Source organism: Osmerus eperlanus, chromosome 3 (assembly GCF_963692335.1).
Source record: "Osmerus eperlanus chromosome 3, fOsmEpe2.1, whole genome shotgun sequence".
Classification (NCBI taxonomy): Eukaryota; Metazoa; Chordata; class Actinopteri; order Osmeriformes; family Osmeridae; genus Osmerus; species Osmerus eperlanus.
Window position 1 is genome coordinate 18,398,949 of NC_085020.1, and position 22,402 is coordinate 18,421,350.

Sequence of the window (22,402 nt, forward strand, 5' to 3'; positions counted from 1 at the left end):
CTTCAGGTTACGAGGCTTCCTAAAAACATCCGGTGGTTTTGAGTTTTATGGTGCGAAGCGGGCTCTGCTTCAGTGCACTGTTTTAAAAAACCTGACTGGCTACTTCTCTGGACACCCCGCCCGCCTGCGTGGCCTGTGTGATGGATTGGATGGCCGTCAGGAGTTGTTTGTTGCACAAACTATTCTTAGCAGCGGAGATGGGCGTCAACATGCTCTGCCTTTTCCTCCCGTTGCGCTAGCATACTAACCCCCCTCCCACACACACACACTGGCGCCTTTTGTTTTTATTGAGTGTGGCCTTGGATTGTGCGCCATGTCGACATTTTCAGGCTTTTACACAACATTAAAATGTTCCAAAAAGAAGCACTTACAGACACGGTGTTCAGTTCTATTGCATACGTATGATGTTCAGGCAGGCCAAGCCCCTGGGAACTAGGGAGTCTGCGTGAGGCTTGAGGTTGCGCTAATAAAAGTGACATGCCAGTGGCTGCAGCGTGAGGCCGTCTGACTTAACAAAGTGATGTAATATATCCCCCTTTGCAAAGCCTTGACTGACTCACTAATCTCCGAATTTACCACCTCTACTCCCCAATGCCCTCCACCAATCTCCTTCCCCAGTGTGAATGTCCGCGTTAGCGTTTCTACACGGGTTAAGTATGGGTGTCAGGAGGATGGAGAAGTGTAGGAGAATATGACTGCAGCGTCTCCCCTCCCGTGTGGGTGGGTGGGAGTGGGACCCGGGGAAGGGGGAGAGCCTGAGAGGGGGGCCTATGTAGGCCTACCACGTTGTAGTTTTAGCACAAAGTTTAGGGCTGCTTGGATGTAACTAAATGATAGAATTAAGGTGTGAAACAATATGAAATTAAGGAAGCTATTCTGTGATACACTGTTGTTCATTTTCACTTGCTTCATGCAGTGGCCAATTGAGACCTGTGAATATTCCCGGTTTGAGTTTGAAAGCTGTGTTACAGTCAGGGTTCCACCCACTCCTCAACCTACATTGCTTACCCGGTCAGTGGCCAATGGCTCACCCATGACTTACTGAGTATTTGAGATGGACCAGCTGTTTTTGTGAGGATGAGTGTGGAAGGAGGGCAATAATAAATGTCTGGCAGAGTAGTTGCCTCCTTTCCTGTCTCTCTCTTTCTCTCTCTCTCTCTCTCTCTGTACTGTGTGCCTTGCTGTGGTGCTCTCCCTCTTTTCATTTGTCTTATTTTTTCTCTCTTCATTCTCCCCAGGCTGAAGAGCGGTGGAGGCTGTGTCGTGTGCAGATGAAGGCCTGCTGGTGTTTTTAAAGTCCCACTCCTCTAAGGCTCTCATTAACCCAAGTATGGAACACAACTAGCATCAAGCTAACACCCCATTATGCCATTTCTGATTTTGTGTATGGGTCTGTATAGGCGTGTGTGTATTGCACAGATGAATCACTCGTAAACCCTGAGTTGCTTCTGGGTCATGCAATGCTAAATAGGGATGTATTTGAAAGGATATTAAATGAGATGGGATTGATTTAAATTTGCTTTTACGGAGCTTGAAGAAAGGAAAAAAAACTTATCAGGTGTCTTAGAGGTTTAGTGTTACCCACCACCTCAACAACCATCCACCCTGGGGATCTCCCAAGTCCTCATACACTATTCAAACAGTGGTTGTAACTGCAGAATTTTTTATTTTATTTTTAACGATCAGTTTTACACGTTTTTCCCCCTCAAAATGAAATCTTTCTCCTCAGGGTACCTGTTCGTGATGTTGATGCCGAGACTGAGAGGAACCTGTATTTGAGAGGAACGACATCACTCAGAGCATGGTACGTCCTCCTTCTCCCAGGGTCTGCTCTCTGAAAATGTCTGGTCTGTTAATTGATTATAAGTCAGCAGTGGCATGTAGTGCAGGTGGTCTGTATTCTTGGAGGGATTCACAATGGGAGTGATGCTGATAATCCTTCATACAAAATGGTTGTCAGTTGATGCATTGAAGGTTTATTACGGGCTGTTCAGATATTATTCTTCTGGTATAATGGTGTTCAAGTGTTTTTTTTATGATGGTATTTAGCATGTGACGATTCAGGAGTTCAAGAGTGTTTATAATCATACTTGTCTTTCTAATTGGGAGATTGAAGGAATCTCAAACTGAGAATACATTAATAGAAGGTGTCGTGTGAAGATGTTTTTGTGAGGAGGAGGATGACGGGTAAGAGTGGGGATAATGAAGTTGCACTAATGAGAATAAATCACTCGTATATGCGACCAAAGGCGACAATTTCTCTTTTGTTAGCCAAAGGATAGTAAATTGTCTAATTTCACTTGCCCGTCATTGAGTTAGAGGCAAAGAATAAGTTTAATTCAATGATGCACTGTCAAAAAGCAGTCAATTCCAGTCTGAGCAGAAAACGTTTGATAATTGTTTGAGTCCTGTTCCTTCGTTTTGTTCTATTAATCATCTCTGCCAACTTCGAAAGAGTCTTCCGTGCCCGTAAGAGAATAAAATCAGATGTCCGCAGCAGTCTCACATCCTCGCGCCTTTCAGACCTGATCCTTATTTCAACAGAAGGCCCAGAGCTTCAGGTCTATGAACCAGCACTAGAGAGGTGGCTGAAGTCAGGTGGCAAGAGAAAGCCATTTGATAATAAATGGCAGATTAAACCTATATGCAGCCATTGTTAAAGGGTTTTCTCCGTTTGCAGCCCTGTGTACATGTTAGTTTTGTCCTCCTGTCTGCAGGTATTCATGGTTGATGACATTTGCAATGAGGCTTCTATGACTATAGAAAAGACTAAGTCTTTATTCATCCGCTTTGTAGGTGGACGCCAGACTGACGCCCCTGGCCGCCATGGGGCTGGACCGCAGTGCTCTTATGCGTGATGGGCTCCGCCTCCATGGCGGCGTGGTGTACCCAGGGATCCGGGCTGTGTCGGCAGAGAAAAGCCGCGACAACCCCGCTGTCCTCCCGTTAGGCTACGGGCGTGACGGCTTCACGGATCTCTACAAGCCCGACCTCGGCCTTGACAACCGCAAGGCTTCCAATGGGTATCTGGGCCTGTATAAGAGCCCTCCTCCAGGCCTCCACAAGCCTCTCCTGCTGCCTGGGTCTGAGGGCCTGGGGTTGGACCGGAGAGTGGGGGGTGAGAAGTCGACAGAGCTGGGGCTGGGGGGTGCTGCCACTGGGGCTAGCTTCATCCATCTGCCCTGGCTCAGCCCCTACCCAGAGGCAGGGATGTATCCCTTCATGGACTCCTCCAAGTACGCTGCCCTCAATATGTACAAGGCCTCCCTGCTATCCCAGCCAAGCTCTTACTTTCCCCAGCACCTGGCCTACCAGTCCCTATGTGCGGCCCAAGGAGGCAACATCAACCCCAACGTAGCCACCTCCGCTGCCGAGAGACTGTACTTCATGCCCCCGTACCCCCCGTCACCCCTCTCTTCCTCGCTAGTGGCTCCTCCCGTGAGGATCCCCGCTGTGTCTGTGGCCCCCAGCTCTTTGGTGCATTGCCAGGAAAAAGGGCTCGGTGTGGGACCTCGCATCCACCACGAGAGCTCACCGTATGGTCAGCAGCTCCTTCAAGTTCCTCCTCCCCCCAAACACCACCAGACTCCCACAGACAGGGAGAGGGACCGAGAGAAAGATAGGGACATAGAGATGGACAGGGACAGAGAGAGGGAGAGGGAGAGACCCACCAGTAGGAGTGGTAAACCCTGCAGACCTCCCTCCAGTAAACCCCCCCCAACCACCAGCGGCTGTAATAGCAGTAGTATCAGTGGTCTCCCCATAGACTCCTCCCCCCGGGCCTCCTCACGCCTCCCCCAGCCTCCTCCCCCTCTAATTGACACCTCAGACTTACAAAGGCTGGGTCCCAGAACAGGGCAACTAACCTCTTCCTCGTCCACCACAAAGTCCATGCCTCATGCCTTCTACATGAGCAGTGTGGCTCCAGAGAATCCCTCTCCTGCCCGCCCCAGTTCCCACAAACCAAGGCCGAGAGATGGGGGCCTGGAGCTCCGGGTTGGGGGCTGTGAGAAGAGACCTAGTCATTCCCCCTCCAAACCCTCCACAGAGTGGCCGGTCCATCCAACTCCGTCTACCAAAGACCTCCCCGAGAAGCCTCTGGACTTGTCTGGCAGAATGTTGGAGTATGGCCTGACCCCCAATGGCTACCCTGCAAAGCTCGATGCTCTAGCCATGGCTAGGGGGGCGACAGGGGGGCGATACAGCCTGCCTCCCAGCCGGGAGCATCAAAAGGAAACCCACTTCAACCCCACTGTCAGCAGCACTTCCTCCAAGGCCTCTGAGAGACCAGAGATGATCAGCACTTTACACTCCTCATGGGTGGTGCCCACCCCAACCCCCAGCTCCACCCACGCACACCACCTAGCTTTGCCCCAGTCCCCCAGACCGAGCCCAGACCAGACGCAGCCCCTACCCCAGACCTCCTCATCCTCCTCTGTTATCAAACATAAGGGCCTGGAGAAAGTCCTGCCCCAGCCTCAATGTTCTCCTAATTCCAGGTTAGGAGAGTCCATCAACCCCTCTCTGGCAACCTCTATCCCCTTGTCCCCCAAGCCTAATGGTGATTGGCTGAAACATAGCCCAGGCCAATCAGAGAGCTCTTCGGTGTTCACCAATCACAGAGAGATCCAGGAGAAGATTTCGAAAGCAGCAAAGAGACCCGAGCCACCGACTCAAGACGTATCGTCCTTTAAACGCCAATGTATGGAGAATGGACACACCCCTAGCCACCTGTACTTGCCACAGGGTGAGGCCTATCTGCCCCCCAGCCTAGCGTACGCCAACCGGTACCTGCCCTACCCCGTCCCAGACGGCATGTCCCTTCACCCCCTACCCCATACAATGCCGGGTAAGGGCCCAGTTTACCCCCACCCTGTACTGCTGGGGGGCAACAGCCTGTATCCTGCCCACCTAGCAGCCCCCAAACATTCCCTACCTTACCATCACAGTCTACCACCGGCAGCTAGCCATGCAGCTGGGGAGTACCTCACCTACAACTCCCAGGAAATGGTCCACCCTCTGATGCACCCTCACCCGAACAGCAATCCCCAAGAACGGACAGGAGATGGGAGCCTGTCCAAGCCTGAGAGGGAGGCAAGCGAGCAGGGTGGAAATCAGACCAAGCAACCCTCCTACACGGAAAGAATAGTGTGTATTGACCTGGTTCACTCTGACACAGATGGAGAATGTTACCCGTCCTCCAACAAACACACACCACCTCTGCCACCACCCATCCAACACAGCAGGGGCAGCAAAAAGGAATGTTGTCACGATAACCAAAACGGGAGGGAGGCAGATCGTGAATCAAAACACCAGCATCATCAGCATGATAATCGTCATCTCAGCATCAGCCAAAAACCCAACCCCCCAGACAGGCATCAAGAGACCACCTCATGTGGGAGACCCAGGGCACCCCAGGACACAGGCTGCCCTGGCATGGCCTCTACCCCACCTAAAGGCAGCCCTGTTAGGATGAGCAGGCCAGGAGAGAACCCTGAGGACCGTGGCCCAAGCCCAGACCCTGCAGACACGGTGGAGCAGGACCAGAGCACCCTGCGCTGTGCCAGGACCTCTGGAGAGAGGACCTCCAGAGAGGAGAGGGAGGAGAGGGACAGACGAGAGCCACCCCATGCCAGTCTGCGCAACCCAGACCTGGGAAGGGAGGTTCATGTGGAGAGGGACCGAGAGAGTGAGAGAGAGAGTGAGCGAGAAGACAGCATGGCTGACCTGGAAGAGTCCCATGGAGAGGGGGATGAGGAGGAGGGCGGTCACGAATCGTGTAAAACTTCGCGGAGGTCCAGCCTGGCCAAACGGATTGCTAATTCTTCGGGCTACGTTGGCGACCGCATCAAATGTGTGACCACCGAGCTGTACGCTGACTCCAGCAAGTTGAGCCGTGAACAGCGCGCCCTACAGGTGAGATAACAAAACTAGGCCTGTGGTATAGAAGGGGGAGATGGGATGACAACTGTGAAACAATTTATCTGAGAGTTTGTGTTGAAAGCAACCCAGTGCTGTTATTTATTCAGGAAATGGTCCGAAAATGTTTTCTAACTCCAAATAATGGAGAACTTAACAGTTGTTTAACTCTTCAGATACTCTTCTTCGATGGCCTCAACCATACACACACACAAGCTGTATTTCAAAGGCCAAGACTCATGCATATGGGCTCACTGTAGCATCTGAGGGCTTGTTAAATGGCAACTGAAACTGTTTGGTTAGAGGGTTAGTTCAAAGGTTAACCCAGCCTACCGTCTCAGTCTCAGTTGTGATTAGGCTGCAGTGTAAAGGTTGTTTCCGTGCGTGCGTGTGAGTAGCTAGGGCTAAACTGTGTGTGTGTGTGTGTGTGTGTGTGTGTGTGTGTGTGTGTGTGTGTGTGTGTGTGTGTGTGTGTGTGTGTGTGTGTGTGTGTGTGTGTGTGTGTGTGTGTGTGTGTGTGTGTGTGTGTGTGTGTGTGTGTGTGTGTGTGTGTGTGTGTGTGTGTGTGTGTGTGTGTGTGTGGGGGGGGCCACATCCACTAAAACACAGAGAGCACGACTAAGCTTGTAGGTTCGCGGTACACCCTGCCCCAGGCTATGCTCAACAGCATGGTTCTAAACCAGCCCCCACCCCTGCTCCAACTCCCTCAGTCCCCTACCCTCCTAAGCACATGCTGGCCTGACACTGGTGCCCTCCACAGTCACAACTCCCCCCCTGTCCCTTACAGTGCCTGGCTGTGCACATGCCTAAATAATGAACACAATTCCAAACAGTGCTGTACACTGATAGGCTTAGTCCACTTCTACACACATGCATCCACACACACATACACACTCACAAACACACTTCCTCTTAGCCATATCGGATATTTATTTCAGGTCACTATCTCAGCTGCTAAATAGTCAGCATTGGTCAAATGTGCATGTTTGGGAATGAGACTCAAGTGTGTTAACAGGTTGCATATATGTCTTCTGATATGTTTTAAAAGCTACCCTGAAAAACTGGTGTGTGTTTGTCATGCCTGGCATGCTCCTGTACGGAGCTGGGACACAAAGCTATCAAGTGCTCTGTTTCTGCATAAAGTTGAATTTGAGCCTTTGAGTCCCAAGTTTTCAATTAATGGCTAAAGTTGAATGATTAGCCAATTCACTTAACACAATTGACATGACACAATTAACAGAAAAGACTCAAATTCAGAACTAAAGAGTTTGGTAACTTTGTTGTCTTAATTTAACTGTTCCTCTGTTTTTATGTTGACCATGTGTGTTTTGCTTAGTGGGATTGTGGCCAGCTGATTTAGAATGTAAAAAAGACAGTGAAACGTACATACATGAATAGTACATGATATGATGGAGAGATATATTGAGCCCCCCCCCCCCCCCATTCTAATTGCTTAGATGGAAGTCATATCACGAGAGGCGAGTAATATAACCCAACCTGCAGCTATCTGGGAGGTCAGTTTCTTTACATTTCTTATCACATCTACCTCTCAGACCGGCTTCCTTTGCCTTCTTTCTTCCCTCTTCTTTCCCTTCTCCATCACACTGCAGTACTATTTATTTCTTCCTGGGCCTCCTTACATGATTGTATCTATTTCCTATTCATATTCCATATAGGCATTGGATTGCACACACTTTTCCATTCATTACAACGTGTGTTCTTCATTACAAGAAGCTCTTCTTCTCATCCAACTTGCAGTAAATTGATTTAATTTTAGTCCGTTGGCTAGACTGGTGTTCTTCGTCTTTAGCAGCTTATCATAACTTAGGCAAAAAAAATAGTGAATAGTATTATGAATAGTTTTTACGTGCAAGTCATTTTTTTAAACGTTTGTTAAAAGGCTCACATGAGATACCGTTCACCAGGGTCCGTTGTCCACAAGTGTAAAGAGGCCCGAATTATCCCGCTATATCCCTCCCAACAGTTTTTTGAAAAATGTCCTGACTGCACTCTGTATCTCCATCATTTCCAACTTTTTCTCTATTCTCTCGACCCCCCCCCCCCCCCCTTCTGTCTGTTGCTGTGTCTCAGGGCTAGCTATATGTGTTTTCCTAGCTCATGTTTCAGGAAGGGGAGATCTAGGGCAGGTCTAGGGCCCCAGAGCGCATGGCCTCACCACTGCTGCAGCAGTCTAACTCCTGTCTGGATGCTTGTGGATTTAACTACTCTGTCTATGTCTTTGCTTTGATATTTTCTATTATTTTATAATATGTCTGCATTGACAAAGTGATTTCTGATACGTTGTACTTTTTATTTATTTGTATTTTTTTGACTTTCTGTATTAGCTACTCAGATCAGATTGAGGCTTAGAGAGGTGTGTTTGTGTTTGTGGTGAGGGCAGACCGGGAGTGGGTTTCATGGTTGTTTTCTCCCTGTTTGTGTGTGTGTGTTTGTGTGTGTGTTTGCATGGGTGTGCACGCGTAGCGGGCAATGATGCGGTTCTCGGAGCTGGAGCTGAAGGAGAAGGAGGGCGGCGGGGAGTGTGTGTCTGCATCGGCAGCAGGACGGGACTTGGCTGACAGCCAGCGCAGAGACAGAGAGCTGGAAATCTGCCAACACACCGCCAGGCATACAGGGAGGGAGGGTGAGTAACCCAGCACTTACACACAAGCCACACACACTTCTTACAAAGACACGCACACTGCATGCACACACAAACAGAAACACACACTGCAATGATGCACAGACTGTTGTGAATGCTGAGGCAGGCCTGAGTCGTTTTGCATACAAGAACACACACACACACATCACACACACACACACACACACACAGCAGCGCAAGAACTCGAGAGCAAGAGTGAGTGTAATTTTGAAGAAGCCTCGGTGCTTATCTGCACGGAGAGACGATAAAGAGGGAGTGGAAGAGGAGGAAGGAGGGAAAGAGATTGAGGAGCAAGGGAAATGAGAGGGGGGGGGATGAGTTGGGTGAGCATGATCTTAGACGGAAAGCTGAAGAAGGGGAGTTGCTAGGTGAAAGCGGATGAGGGCTGGCGAGTAAAAGAGGGAGTGCAACGGAAACAGAGGGGTAGCGTGGGAGGGGGGGTACTTATGTTGGCTGTGAGCCCAGCAGTGTTGGAACTGAACTGACGTGTGAGTCCAATTATGGCACGGGGAGGAAGAGGGACAGTGGAGGGAGGGGGGGGGGTCATGCTATGTGTGGGAAGGGTGTGGCCGGGTCATGCTGGAGGGGGACGGGGGCGAAGAGAGGGAGGAGGCGTGTTTTCATCTAACTGGGTTTTTTACTCCTGTCTCTCTCGCTGTGTCCCTCTCTCCAACGCTCTATGCTGAGAGACCGAGCATCCACTTATGCTGTCGTACTGTTGGCTCGGCTTTGCCCTGATTAAAAACTCTTTACCACATCAACTTTTTACTGCCTGTCTTTTAAAAGGAGAATAAAAATGGGCCTGTGTTTAATAGGCCTTCCCTTTTCTCTTGCTTTTGCTTCTCTTTCTTTCTTTTTCTTTCCCTTTTTCTTTACCCCCTGCTCCCCCTTTTTCCTCATCTTGTCTGTCTCATCTCCTCCTTCGACTTTCTCCAGGTGGCCCGACAGCCTATGGCAGTAACAGAGTACCAGTGCTCCAGAGGTGTGGAGCTCAGAGCAAGGCTCACCAGAACCTGTTCCCTGGGCAGGGAGCCCCAGACTGGGCGCAGGCTGGCTGCCAGAGTGGGGCACGGGACAGATCCCGGAAGGCAATGCGGGAGGGGGAAAGTGGACTACCAGTGGAGTGTCGGGTTGAGGAGAACCCTGGCCTGGAGTTATTGCCCTCCAGGAAACGTGCACACAGCTCTCAGAGAGAAGGAGAAGAAGAGGAGAAGAGAGAGAGAGGGAGCCATCCAGAGACGAACTTGAAAGCCAGCAGTGGTGAGAATGAAGTCCTTTCCACCTCTCCCTCCTTTCCTTTCTTTCATCCCCTCTGCACCCACCCTCCTCTCGTTCTCATTCTTTACCATCATCTGTAAACTCCCTCTCATTCTTCTATTTCCCCATCATCCTAGTTACTGTCTCTCTCCATCTTTTTGTCTGTCCCATCCATTTGCCAGCTTTGCATGAAAAGAAAGAGTGAGAGAGATAGTGTTTAATCTGAGAGGGAGAAAAGCAAGGGACTATTCTCATCTTTATGTGCTGCTTTTTTGCCACTGCGCTTACTGACCCTCTTCAAAGTTGCTCTTTTCTTCCCCTTTCATCTCTTTAATTGTTTTTCTTCTCGTCTGTTTGGGTTTCTTTCCCCCAAAAAAATTTAAGGTGAACTGTGGAGCCTCTCCTCCTTCTTCCCTGTCTCTGTTACTTAGTTGGTAAAGGAGAGTAATAGCCATTTCTGGTGATTGTTTCTTAATTATTTCACTAGTGCCCCCCCCCCCTCTCTCACTTTCTCACTGTGCATGTGTAAGGGAGGCTAACACAAGGCTTTTCATATAATCAACACGTGATTCTACAGTGTCTTTAGAACACTACTTGAGTGGTGTGTGTGTTAGAGCCGGCCATGTCCTCTGAGCACTACTCTTCTCCTCAGATGACGACCTCACCGTCAATGCCGGTAAACTGTCTGTGCCTGGCGAAGAGGACGATGAAGAGGTGCAGAAGCTGAAGGTTTGTATTGAACTGAAGGGACTTCGCCTCAGCAAGCCCAGCTCCACCTCTCCGGACAGACCAGAGGTCAAAGAGGACAGGGCGTGGCCTCATCAACTAAGGCCCAGTGAACCGGATGTGAAAGCAGTGACTCAGACGGCAGAGATCAATCGAAGCTGGGCTAATGCAAGGATAACAAACACAGAAAATAAACAAGGTAGGGTTGACTTCCTGGTAACTAGATAACCAGCAAAAATGTACATGAAGTGTTCAACCATTAAAGGCATTGAATTTAATCATACTTGTATCATTTGATAGTGTTCTGTGCTCATTATTGCCCCAACCAGACTCATCTCCTCTGGTGTTATGTTAAATCCTTTCCTCAGAAGAGCTTGTCTAAATTTTTGAGCAGGGGCTTACAAGTGGGAGGGGAAGGGAGGTAGGAGAGAAGTTCTTTCTGTGGCAGTGCAGAGGCAAGGGTATGTGGTTTTGTTGGGGGGGGGGGGTTGTGGATAACAAGAAAGTGAGAGAAGAGACAAAGAAAAAGAAACGTACACCTTAGGGGAACGAGAATGTGTGTGAACATGGGTTTTTGTGAACATTTGCGCGAGACAGCATGTGCAAAGCAAGCCCGTTGGAGTGAAGGAGCAGACGTTGTGACTAATGTGTGATCAATGACTACTTCCCCTCAAGGCTAGTCAGAGCAAGAGTGAGAGGGCGATAGAGCTTGTTAGACCTGGGCTTTCCCTTACTCATGTGTGTTCACTCTGCAATTGAGTCAATGAGTGAATGGAGACAGAGGGAGAGAAATGAATAGATAGTTTGAGAAAGAACAGAGGGAAATATAACTAGGGTTAAAGAGGGTTAGTGAGATGTATAGACAGATAGGTAATTATGGTGGAGGAAGAGTGATGAAGGAATGTTCTTGGGTTCTACATTTTGAAGATAATCAATTAAATTGACAGGCAGGGGTTTCCTCCTCCCCTCTCACATCACATCCTCACTGTAACTGTCCTAGAGTCCTAAATCCTGTCGTCTGTGTGTTTGTGTTTGTACACGTTCCCCCACAATTTGTTCTACATTAAGATAAATGTCATTTAATAGGTCTCCTATTTTATTACGTATATTATTTTTGTTTATCTTTGTTGTATTGAATGTTTGAGCCTCTGTCTTAAGACAATTTTCTACCCCTATTGGGATGGACATTTTTTTTATTGAATTGAATTCTTTAATGACGTCCCCACTGCTTGCAGCAGCCACTCCGAATCTTCGGCATCCAAGGGAAAGACCACCCACGCAGGGACCCATTTCTGTGGACAGGGACCGAGGCCCCAGGGGGGAGCTCAGGAGGGGGCCGTCTGGGGGACCAGGAGTGCCCCTGTGCCCCCCTTCTCCAGTGGCCCTCCAGCCCCCTGCCACGGACACACCTCCCCTCAAATCCCGTCGTCACAGCGACGGGGACAAACCGAAGGGCAAGCGGCCATGCAAAACCAAGCATACCGGCCCGAGAGTGGAGAAAGAGGGTGACCGGAGGAGAGAGGCATGCGTGAAAAGCACCAACCACCACCGCAGCCTAGCGGATACAAAACCAGTCCCGGAAGACAAGGTGAGCGGCGGGCTGAGATGTCTGGGTTTCTTTTATATTTCAATTTGTTTTATTGGCATGACAAAGAATGAAAGATGGAAATAAAATGGTAAAGAGAAAAACGAGTGGACGATGGGGAAAGTCCGAGAAAGATGCGTGTGACAAAAAAGAGAAGAGGGAAATGAAGAGAGAGTCATGTTGAGTGAGCTGCAGTAGCTCTGACCTCCTGCCCTCTCTGTCTTCCTGTATCTCATTCACACATACACGCACAGTGTGTGTGTCTGTTTACTTGTGGCTCTGTGTGTGTGTGCCCATGTGTATATGTGTCTGAGAGGGTATGTGTGGGTGTCCAGGCACAGAGTGTGTATTTTGACTAGGTCAGTGCAACGTGTGTATGTGTGCTCTTTACGTAACAAGAAAAACCTGGAGATTTTGAGCAGGAGACTCGGCAGTGAGCGCTCAATTACACACACGCACAAACAAACAAACACACTCAGAGGAATGTGGCAGACAAGGTTGTGTGTCTGCAGCTTCATAGTTCAAAAAGAACGGGGTGGCATGGGGGGAAAGGAGCTGGAGGAGGGTGGATTGGTGAAAGTGGAGGGGGCAGATGAGCGCAAAACGGCTAGTTGTTTTACACTTGCACGATTCCCTTCTCTCTCCCTGTAGCCTGACAGCTGCTCTGACACAGAATTCCACTGAAAGAGCACACGCCACACACACACCCTTGATGATCGATGTTTAATTGACATTTTTTCCGACAAACTCGTGTAGGTAGGTGTGATAGTCAGGTGTCCATATACTTTTGGTCAAATGGTGTATACAGTACCCAGATCTGTGCCTTGTGTGCATTGTTGAAAGTATGTGTTTGTCTCGCCATTGATACATTTGGGTCTCTAACCCCCTACCCCTTCTCCCCCACCCCTTCTCCCCCACCACTTCTCCCCCATCCCTTCTCCCCTACCCCTTCTCCCCTACCCCCAGGTCAGTGAGCAGCGTGTTGACCCCCACCTCCAGAGAAAGACCCCCTCTTATCCGGCTGACTACACGTGCTCTCCACCACTCCCCCAGATGCACCCCTCCAGGCCTGTTCCTGCAGAGGGACCAGGGGAATTGCCCCTTGTGACCCCTGCAGAGTCCCCAGTCGTCCGACCCATTCCGCCAGAGGCCCGGAGACTTATAGTGAACAAGAATGCTGGAGAAACACTGCTACAGAGAGCTGCACGGCTAGGCTATGAGGTACTGAAAACGATCACACATGTGACTCTCTCCTCTCTTTTCGCTTCTCACTAACTGTCAACAGAGATTCCCCCTTTATCTTTTGCATCTCACCTTAGCCTCGTAATATCATCTCCTCCACTCTTGGTGACTCAGTTTACCATTAACCCACCACAGAAACTCACACCCAGAAACACACAATCCACTATGCCTCCCCCCTTCAGTATCACTCACTCAGCCACCTCACATCTCGTTAATTTCCCATGCTTGGGACTTGTTACATGAACACACGCACACACACTGTTAAGGCACTGGTTGAGCGTACTGCTTCTCCCTCTATATAATATTGTAGGGATGCATTTTGTTTTATTAAAACCTAGAAACCTAAAAAAACATCTAGATGTCTTTTACCAAAATACCAATTAATTATAAATCCCAAAGGCCAACTTAAATAAATACATAAAATATATTGCCTGACAGAAAAAATTGGTTCAACGGGTGGAAATAATCCATAATTTATCAGGCTTTAATTAAGTAACCAAATGTTCTTATCAGACCAATAACACTAAAAATAAACATTTATCGGCCGATGCCGATATGGCCGCCGATATATTGTGCATCCCTAAAATATAGGCGTGTTTTTTCCACCTCAGTTACTGAACTGAATATCTTTTTTATTGTACAGCTTCCCCTTTAAAATAGTTGAAGGTTGCGGTAGTGTTTTTGTCCTGTGTCTGTGTGTTTTTGACAGCTTGTTGAGTTTGTATCTTGCGCATGTGTGGGTTCCTGTCTGTGTCTCTTGTCGATTCGATCCCACTCACCCCTCCTCCTGTACTTCCCCTGTCACTTTTACCATATCTTTGGTGCTTGCTCTCCCTCTAGGGTCAGCCTTTCTTTCTCTCCTTTGCTTTCTCTCTCTCCTCTCTCTCATTCTCTCTTTTTCCCCTCCCTCTCTCTCTTCCATGTCTACCCTTTCTCTTTGATTTTTCCCAAGAGGCCTACTTAGCCCCCTTATTTCTCGCAACCACACACAAGCTTGCCCATGTACACACACACTTGCCAGCCAGGCAGGAATAAATCCAAGACTTCTCCCCCCCCCCCCTCTTCATTTAGGGAGGTCCAAATGATTTAACTACAATATGCTGCTGTCTTTGTCCCTCAACTATGTGTGTGTTTTGATATTCTGTCCCTCTCTTTCATTAAGTATCTGCCCTTGCTGTTTTTTTTTAAAGGTGCTTTGTTCACTAGACAGGTGTGTGCGTGTGTGTGTTTCAATCTTTGTGCTGTATTTGGGGTATAATAGATCTCTCTCTGGAGGTGTCTCGATTGGGTTGATTGATAGGTGTCTTTCTGTTGACTTGCAATGTGCGTTGAATCTGGAGTGTCTTTAATTATGAGATGTTGGTGCAGGGGCTGTGTGTATCTGTGTGCGCGCGCGCATGTGTCACAGCAGCACTATGTATCAAAGAGCACGTTTGCAAACGTGCGTAGGGCACGTACGTGCATGTTTGTTTTTGCGACTGAGAGGTAAGCGCTGGGAGTATAATCGTGTTTTAATGGGCCTCTAATGTGTCGTGGTGACTGTGGTTAGTGGGTTGCGGTGGCTGTTTTTCTCTCCGGCCCACACGCACACATGCACACACACTACCACATACACACAGAGGCAGCGCGGCAGCAGAGTTCAGTCAGCCGTGCTTGTGTCCTGATTTATGCGTCTGTCACAGCATAATTTGTTCTTCTCCACCCTTTTTTCCCCTGCTTCCCCCCCCCTTCCTCCCTTCTTTGAACCAGAGAAAAGAGGGGTTGAGATGTTTGCATAGTGGTCAGCGCCTTGTTTGTGTTGTCTCAGGTTGTCTCCTCCCTCCTCTTTCTATGACTCTTTCTGTATCTATTACTCTCTATCTTGCTCTCATCTCTCTCTCTCTCTGTTTTTTGCTGCCTGTTGCAGGAAACGCGTCTCTCACTGCCTGTGTGCGATAAGCCTGGGGCAGACCCTTGGGGGTTTTGCGCAAGAAGAATTGCACATGCACACACACACACACACACACACACACGCACACACACACGCACACACACACACACGCACACACACACACACTCAGACATACCCATACTCACACGGGCAAGCAAACAGATGTGCAGACGTGCACTGACACACAAACCAAACCTAGCCTACACATTGACAGGCACGCACAAACTCACTCAGTCTCACACAGCTTGTCTGCCACCAGCTCCGGGCTTATCTCACACACGCAGGAAGATAAGAGAGCTCGAGACATAAACACACAGGGACACGTGCACACACACACACACAACTCTCACACGCGCACCCACACAACTTTCACGCACAGTTTACTTACTAAAACATACACACATTGTAACACACAAGTAACTGTGCACACAAACATCTGCACGCTCCCTTCTTGACACATTGCTGACGTCACTCCATTTTGTCTCCCTTTTCTCTCCTTGCATGTGTGCAGACATACACTCACACATGCTTTTAGTCAATGAATGCACACACACACACACACACACACACACATACATACATAAACACACACATAGCTGTATATGGAGATGTGCTTCTGATTACGTCATTGTCATAGATCACTATTCTCACTCTATAACAGCTCAAACTAATACTGTAGTAACTACCAATACCATGTAAAACAGTTAATGTGACAGTTATCATTGTTCATGTAATAACTTGTATAATTGTATATGTAATGTGTCAGGGAGATAATTGTATAATTACGACTATTTGATATTATTATGACATCGTCCGGAAGTTGTCTGCATGATCACTCTCAAATGAGCATGTTTGGCACCCCAGACACAAACACCCATACCCACACTTTTGTATATGCCAACACTCTAATTACAGTTTAGTTTTCTTGTTCTATTCCGTGCCTTGTTGAACTGTCACACATGCAGACATGGCAGACCCAAATACACCTGCAGCAGGGGTTAAATGTCTTGGGTTAAGCATTGATTGCAGCCGACAGCACGGAAGCATTCTAGTGAGGGAAATTAGAGGAGCGAGAGAGCAAGCAAGCATCTTATTTTACTGCGGAGTGTGTGTGTGTGTGTCTGGCTTGAAGCTGGAGCTCTCGTGCTAAGCTCCTCGCTCTCCCAGTGAAATTAAACACGGCTCCAGAGGTTTAACGTTGCACCTCCTACAGTCACACGCACGCACAGACACGCAGTCAGACACACTCGCACGCAGTGAGAGCAGTCCCCGAGGGGAGCTTCATCAGGGAGCTCTTGAATTCCTCTCTAATAGGGAGGCAAAGCGCTGGCAGAGAATTCACACTAGTTTTCTCCTCTAACCTGCCTCATCTCTTCCCACTGAGAAATGTATATGACAAATCATAGGGATGAAACGGTATGTGAATTTCATATTATGATTATAGTGACCATAATGATCACGGTAATCAGTATTATTGTGGTACTGCTGGAAATTTTCAAAAAGTACTGATACACACAGGTTTTACATTGAAAACAAACATATAAGATTTGTAGCACTATGCACTTTTTGTGTAGCCTGGCTCTGCCCTCCTACGTACTTCCGCTCAATTTGGATTTTGCTTCTGTACTAGGTCTGGGATTTCAGTGCATCAGTCGGTTTTCAGAAACAATTTTTTTGTAGGTCCAATCAGCGAACAGAGGGAGTGGCTGAGAACGATGACGTTGATGTCGTGCACTAGTTTGAGTTGTAGTTCAGTAATGGCCGCGGAGAAAGATGCGAGCGAAGCTATTCTGCGGTTGTGGCAACGCTGACGAATATCCATAAATTAAAGCCTGGAGCAAAAACAATCCTTGCTGAGTTTTGTTGGTGGTCATGATGTTGTGGCCCTCCTCCCCACGGGGTTCGGGAAAAGTTTGATTTTCCAGCTACGGCAGCTAGCTCCGTGGTGAAGGAGTTGGCTAAGGAGAATGCTAGCGATTGGTTATGGCAGATCAGAGTGGCTCTGGGCAGATCCAATAGTTTTAAACTTCAACAGAGTACCCGCCTTCAAGGAAGTTAACGCTTGTCAATGGAGCGATCCCAGACAATCTGTATGAAATGTACGAAGGTCTGGTTAGGACCAGGCTACTTTTTGTGTGCATAAACATTGGAATTGGAAGATTAACATTAAAGCTGGCATCATGGGAAGTTAAAGTTTCCCTAGTGCAGGTTAAAATGAACACAACCTCAAGTAGACACCATGTTAAGGTTAGGCTATGTGCTTATTTAAAGCAACACAACTAAAGCAATGTGCATGTAGGAACCATGCAACCATATATAAACAAATCCAATGTGCAGACATGATTACTGACATATTTGATATGAATTATATCACATTTGAATGATATATTTGTTTGCCATTTTTTAAGAAATGTAGATCTTCAATATGTAGCCTTTATTCATCATTACATGGTGAGTATTGTCTGCTTGCTGGAAACAGCAGTCAAATGCACACTGACCTTGCAACAAATCCGTTTAATCACCTGGCTAACTTATTTAGCTGGCTAACTAGCAACAGGAAAAATAAGATGGTCAGAAACAAGGCAACATAATTTTTTTCTAATACAAGTTCAAATGGATTAAACACAGAGTTGATGGCATTGCAGCTTTTGTATAGAGGTGGAGGTTGGATGCCAATTGCTTGATGCTAATGAGTTGTGTGTGTGCTATGGTGGGTGAACACTCTAGTAAGCCCTGAGGGGCATTTATTTAAGGTTTGCGCAAAGGGATAGAGGACGTGTGCAGAGGGTTAAGGTTGGCTCTCCCTGGACCAAGGCTGTCGGGACCTCAAGGGGAAGGGATCAACCAAGAGTCATTGGCATTGGTGCTGGTGGCAGTGTTGTCTGGTGGGTAGAGACGGCAGACTTGTTAGGTGCTTCTTACTGGCCTACCATTGACTTGCTTACCTGATCACCAAGTAGTCGTATAGCTGTTGAGTTTGTTGGCAGCTAATTGGTAATTGCCCTGGGTGGCTTGTACCAGGGTTGTTGTCCATGGTGCTGCTTCTGGATGGCAGGTCTCTTCCTGCTACAGAAACCAGAGGCTCTGTCCTCTGGTGCTGACCTGGAATAGTCCAGATTACGCTGTGTAAGGGGCAGAGGCTGAAGTGTGTGGGTGTGTGAGTCACACTAGTTGTGTAAACACAGATGTTAAAGAGAACACACACACACAGTCTTCTCCAGTCCTCCCTCACTCTTCTACAGGGTACTGCATTAAGCAGGAATTGTGTGTGTGTGTGTGTCTATGGTATTGTTACTGTTTCTGGAGGTGTGTTTGTGGGTTACTGTGTCTAGAGAACGGGATGTGTTGGTGTCTGTGAATGGGAAGTGTTAGCTCGTGTGTGTGTGTGTGGTTGTTGTGCCTTGCTTTTGTACACACTTACCCCCCAGCTCTCTCACCCCCAGGAAGTGGTGTTGTACTGCCTGGAGAACCGTGTGTGTGAGGTGAACCACCGTGACTACGCTGGCTACTGCGCTCTCCACGAGGCCTGTGCACGTGGCTGGATCAACATAGTCACACACCTGCTGGAGCATGGTGCCGACATCAACTGCAGCGCGCAGGATGGCACCAGGTACACACACACACTTTTTAAATACTCACACGGGCACACATTTATAATTTCTCTTTCCCACACACATACTCTCACCCCTCCATGTGTGATTTCCCCCAGGCCCCTTCATGATGCGGTAGAGAACAACCACTTGGATGTGGTGCGTGTGCTGCTGTCCTATGGCGCTGATCCAACCCTGGCCACCTACTCTGGCCGCGGCCTGCTGAAGATGACCCACAGTCACAGCATGGAGCGCTTCCTCACCGGTAGCTACCTCCAAATAGACTTTTTCCTACTATACCTTAATAATCTTTCCGTTATACCCTAATGTACCTTCATCTTCCTGCTATACCCTAATGTACCTTCATCTTACTGCTATACCTTAATGTAACCTTGTCTAAACTGGAGTAATCTGGATACAAAATGCCACATAGTTCACCCACCCACACCCATATACATATTCATAGACACTTTTGCACACACACACACACACACACACACACACACACACACACACACACACACACAGATGCTACACTGATCTATCAAGTTTCCTAGCAACAGAAAATGTGTTTGCTTAGTGTATGTGGGATAATGAGAGGACTGACCAGTATGTGTGTACGAGAGTGGGTGTTTGTGTGCTTGTCTGTGTTTTAGAGCGTCTGTCTGGTGTATGCTGCAGTGCATGTATTTGTATTGTGCTACAGTAGGTGTTTCTGTGAACGCTCACAAAAATGATTTGTCTTGTTTACACAGAGACGAGACACACACACACACACAAACATTAGCCAGTAGCATCTATTAGGGCCTAACAAGTAAAAGCCAATTATGTCCAGGACAGTCAGCACAGCAGGCCCACTGGTGAAGAGGGGGATGAGGGGGGAGGAAAGAAAGGGGGATAGGAAGGCAGAAACTAGAGCCAATAAATAATTAGGTGGACAGTGATTTTGAAGAGGGTAAAAAGATTTTGTGCTAGACAGAGTTGAGAAAGGAGGGCTGGATGGACAGGTCAATAGGGTGTAATGTTGAGCATGGAGCAGCAATGTCAAGAAAAGAGGTGCAGAGGGGAGAGAGATTCAATGAGTGAAATGGTGAGCGAGACCGACCAACATGAAACTTCCAACACAATGGAGTATCGACTCCTCCCCCCCACCTGGTCCCAGTCATCTTGAGGTTGTTAATCCCTCCGAACACACGCCAGTCGCCCCACGCCTCTTCACTGGCAGTCAGCCCGGCTCTGTGTGTGTGCCACCCCCGTGGTGTAGCAGCTAAACCTTTATCTCTCTTTCCCTCCTCTCTTTCCCTCCCACATTTGGTCTCTCTTTTCTGTTGACACTATGCCTCATTTCTGTGTCTTTTCTCTGTGGTCTCCCTCGGTAGAGTACTTTGCTGACCTGCAGGGTCGTACAGATGATGACCCGGGGGTCTTCTGGGAATTCTACGGCAGTGCAGTGTGTGGTGAGTTAAATTTAGCAATGTTTGAGGTTCCCGATGCGTTTTGTGTCTTTTGTATTCCATGTATCAAGCAACATTTTGTCTTTATTGTGTCATTTGTGTGTGTGTGTGTGTGTGCATTTCAGAGTCTGCCGATGAGGGGTATGTGTTTGACATCCTAGCAGAGCCCCCGGGACCAGAGAAGGAAGACCCGAGGGAGGTGTTTGAATTTGAGTTCTCCGACCGCCCTCTCCTTCCCTGCTACAACATCCAGGTTTCACTATTCCAGGGGTAAGTAACCATGCCCTGCAAACACACAAGAACCACACACACACATACACTATCTAACTCCTTCTCTTCCCGCTCAGACCCAGAAACTGGCTTCTTCTCTCAGATGTGCTGCAGAGGTTGAGAATATCTGCTCGGTCTTTCCGTTCCACCTTCCCCCACCTGGAGGTGGTGACTGTGGCCGAGGCAGAGTTCTACCGCCAGGCCTCCTTGTCTCAGCTCTTCTCCTGCCCTGACGAGCTGGACGCCTTCCAACCAGACAGCAAGGAGCTGCTGGACCTTGTGGAGGGGAGCCCTGAGCTGGCTACCATGCTGGGCTCCAGCCTGGAGTGTCTGGATGACCATTGGGATGAGCCTAAGGAGGCTAACAAGAAGACTAATACTGTGGTTAACTCTAAAGCAGTATGTAACTCTAAGGCAATTTCTAACGCTAAGGCAATGGTTATGGCTAAGGCTAATGTCAATGCCAATATGAAGGCTATGGCTAAGAATAATGCTATGGCTAAGATGGACCCTAAGGCAAATGCAAAGGCCATGGCCAGGGCCATGGCTAATGCTGATGCTAAGGCTAAAGCTAAGGCTATGGCTAATGTAATGGCTAAGGCTGATGCTAATGCTAAGGCTAAGCAGGGATCGTGACCCTTTATCTTGACATGCATAGCACATGATAGGCTGATTAATGAACTGAAGCCATGATGATCCCCAAGTACCTAAAACTCAACTCTGAACTGTGGTTGACTGGTTACATAGCCCTGCCCCAAGTTGGACCGGTCATCTTTGCTGGCTGGCTGGCTGGAGAAGAGAATGGGTTCTTTGAGAAATGTCTTGTAACTTAAAGATGGTCTTATTTTTTTATAAATGTGTATTAATATAAGTATAGTATAAATATAGAGATCTAACAAGAAACATTCTCTGTTGAATTATCTCTTTGCTCACAATTGTGTGTGTACCACACACACACACACACGTGTGTTTGTGATGCATGCAAATTTTGTTGTTGTTTTTTGACCTAAACTTTGTGCTCGATTTGACCCTCAGGTGCTATTTTGTACCTGTGTTCAAATGCAGCTTTTAATTTAGCCTCTAATTTAATAAAGAAATGATTGTTTAATATTACAATATGAATGAAAAACAACTTGCATACTGCTTGTACATAACAGGGTGACAGTGAAATACATTTTGGGCTGTCTTTTTTGTTCTCCCTTTGTAATGAAATATCTCTTCATTTGTATTTATATTTTACAAAATTTGCTTTTAAATAAATACATAAAAACTGCTGAATTAATACTGTTGTCTGTGTACTCTGAAAACGCTTCCGTGGCAGTGAGGTTACATATATTGTTTTTGTATTACTTTTGTTCTGTACTCTAATTTCATTGTATCCCGTCAAGGGGTTTAAGTGCTGTTGGCTTTAATCTGAGTTGTTTTCCATACATATTATGGAAACCTTAAATATAAAACCAGCACATTCCCTACATACTGCACCCATGTCCATTTTATGTGACCCTGGACAGTTAGGAACAAAATCATAGCACATAAATCATTGCGTATCTTTAACATGCAATGATTGAAGTCTGTGACCAATCACCATTTTCTCAGCTTCTGGTATTTGGTATTATTAGCTGTCAGAAAATGTTAACATTTTGTTTCATTGTGTACCTGTTATAATTTAGTTGTGGACAGTCTAATTACACAAGGATAGTTGGCTGAAACTACCAAGTCATTAAGGATCTGAGGCATCAGACCAGCATCAAACCAGCATGCCCCTGC

The 22,402-nt window shown here is 47.7% G+C and overlaps 1 protein-coding gene across 7 annotated transcripts in view; it reads left to right on the plus strand.

Moving 5' to 3' along the window:
- The window catches only part of LOC134017653 (BCL-6 corepressor-like), a 29,309-nt gene extending 7,398 nt beyond the window's left edge, over positions 1 to 21,911 (plus strand). For 3 of the 7 annotated variants that reach the window (XM_062457552.1, XM_062457550.1, XM_062457551.1), the window contains 14 exons: positions 1,239 to 1,328; positions 1,730 to 1,804; positions 2,797 to 5,916; positions 7,377 to 7,433; positions 8,404 to 8,563; positions 9,518 to 9,841; positions 10,491 to 10,763; positions 11,800 to 12,152; positions 13,116 to 13,370; positions 18,765 to 18,931; positions 19,031 to 19,176; positions 20,291 to 20,368; positions 20,491 to 20,635; positions 20,713 to 21,911. In XM_062457552.1, the coding sequence (XP_062313536.1) occupies positions 1,802 to 1,804; positions 2,797 to 5,916; positions 7,377 to 7,433; positions 8,404 to 8,563; positions 9,518 to 9,841; positions 10,491 to 10,763; positions 11,800 to 12,152; positions 13,116 to 13,370; positions 18,765 to 18,931; positions 19,031 to 19,176; positions 20,291 to 20,368; positions 20,491 to 20,635; positions 20,713 to 21,271 (5,640 nt within the window). In that variant the 5' untranslated portion in view covers positions 1,239 to 1,328; positions 1,730 to 1,801 and the 3' untranslated portion in view covers positions 21,272 to 21,911. Of the gene's footprint in view, positions 1 to 1,238; positions 1,329 to 1,729; positions 1,805 to 2,796; positions 5,917 to 7,376; positions 7,434 to 8,403; positions 8,564 to 9,517; positions 9,842 to 10,490; positions 10,764 to 11,799; positions 12,165 to 13,115; positions 13,371 to 18,764; positions 18,932 to 19,030; positions 19,177 to 20,290; positions 20,369 to 20,490; positions 20,636 to 20,712 lie in introns of all 7 variants that reach the window. The other 4 variants (XM_062457555.1, XM_062457556.1, XM_062457553.1 and 1 more) reach the window with 4 other exon arrangements.
- Positions 21,912 to 22,402: the final 491 nt, after the last annotated feature.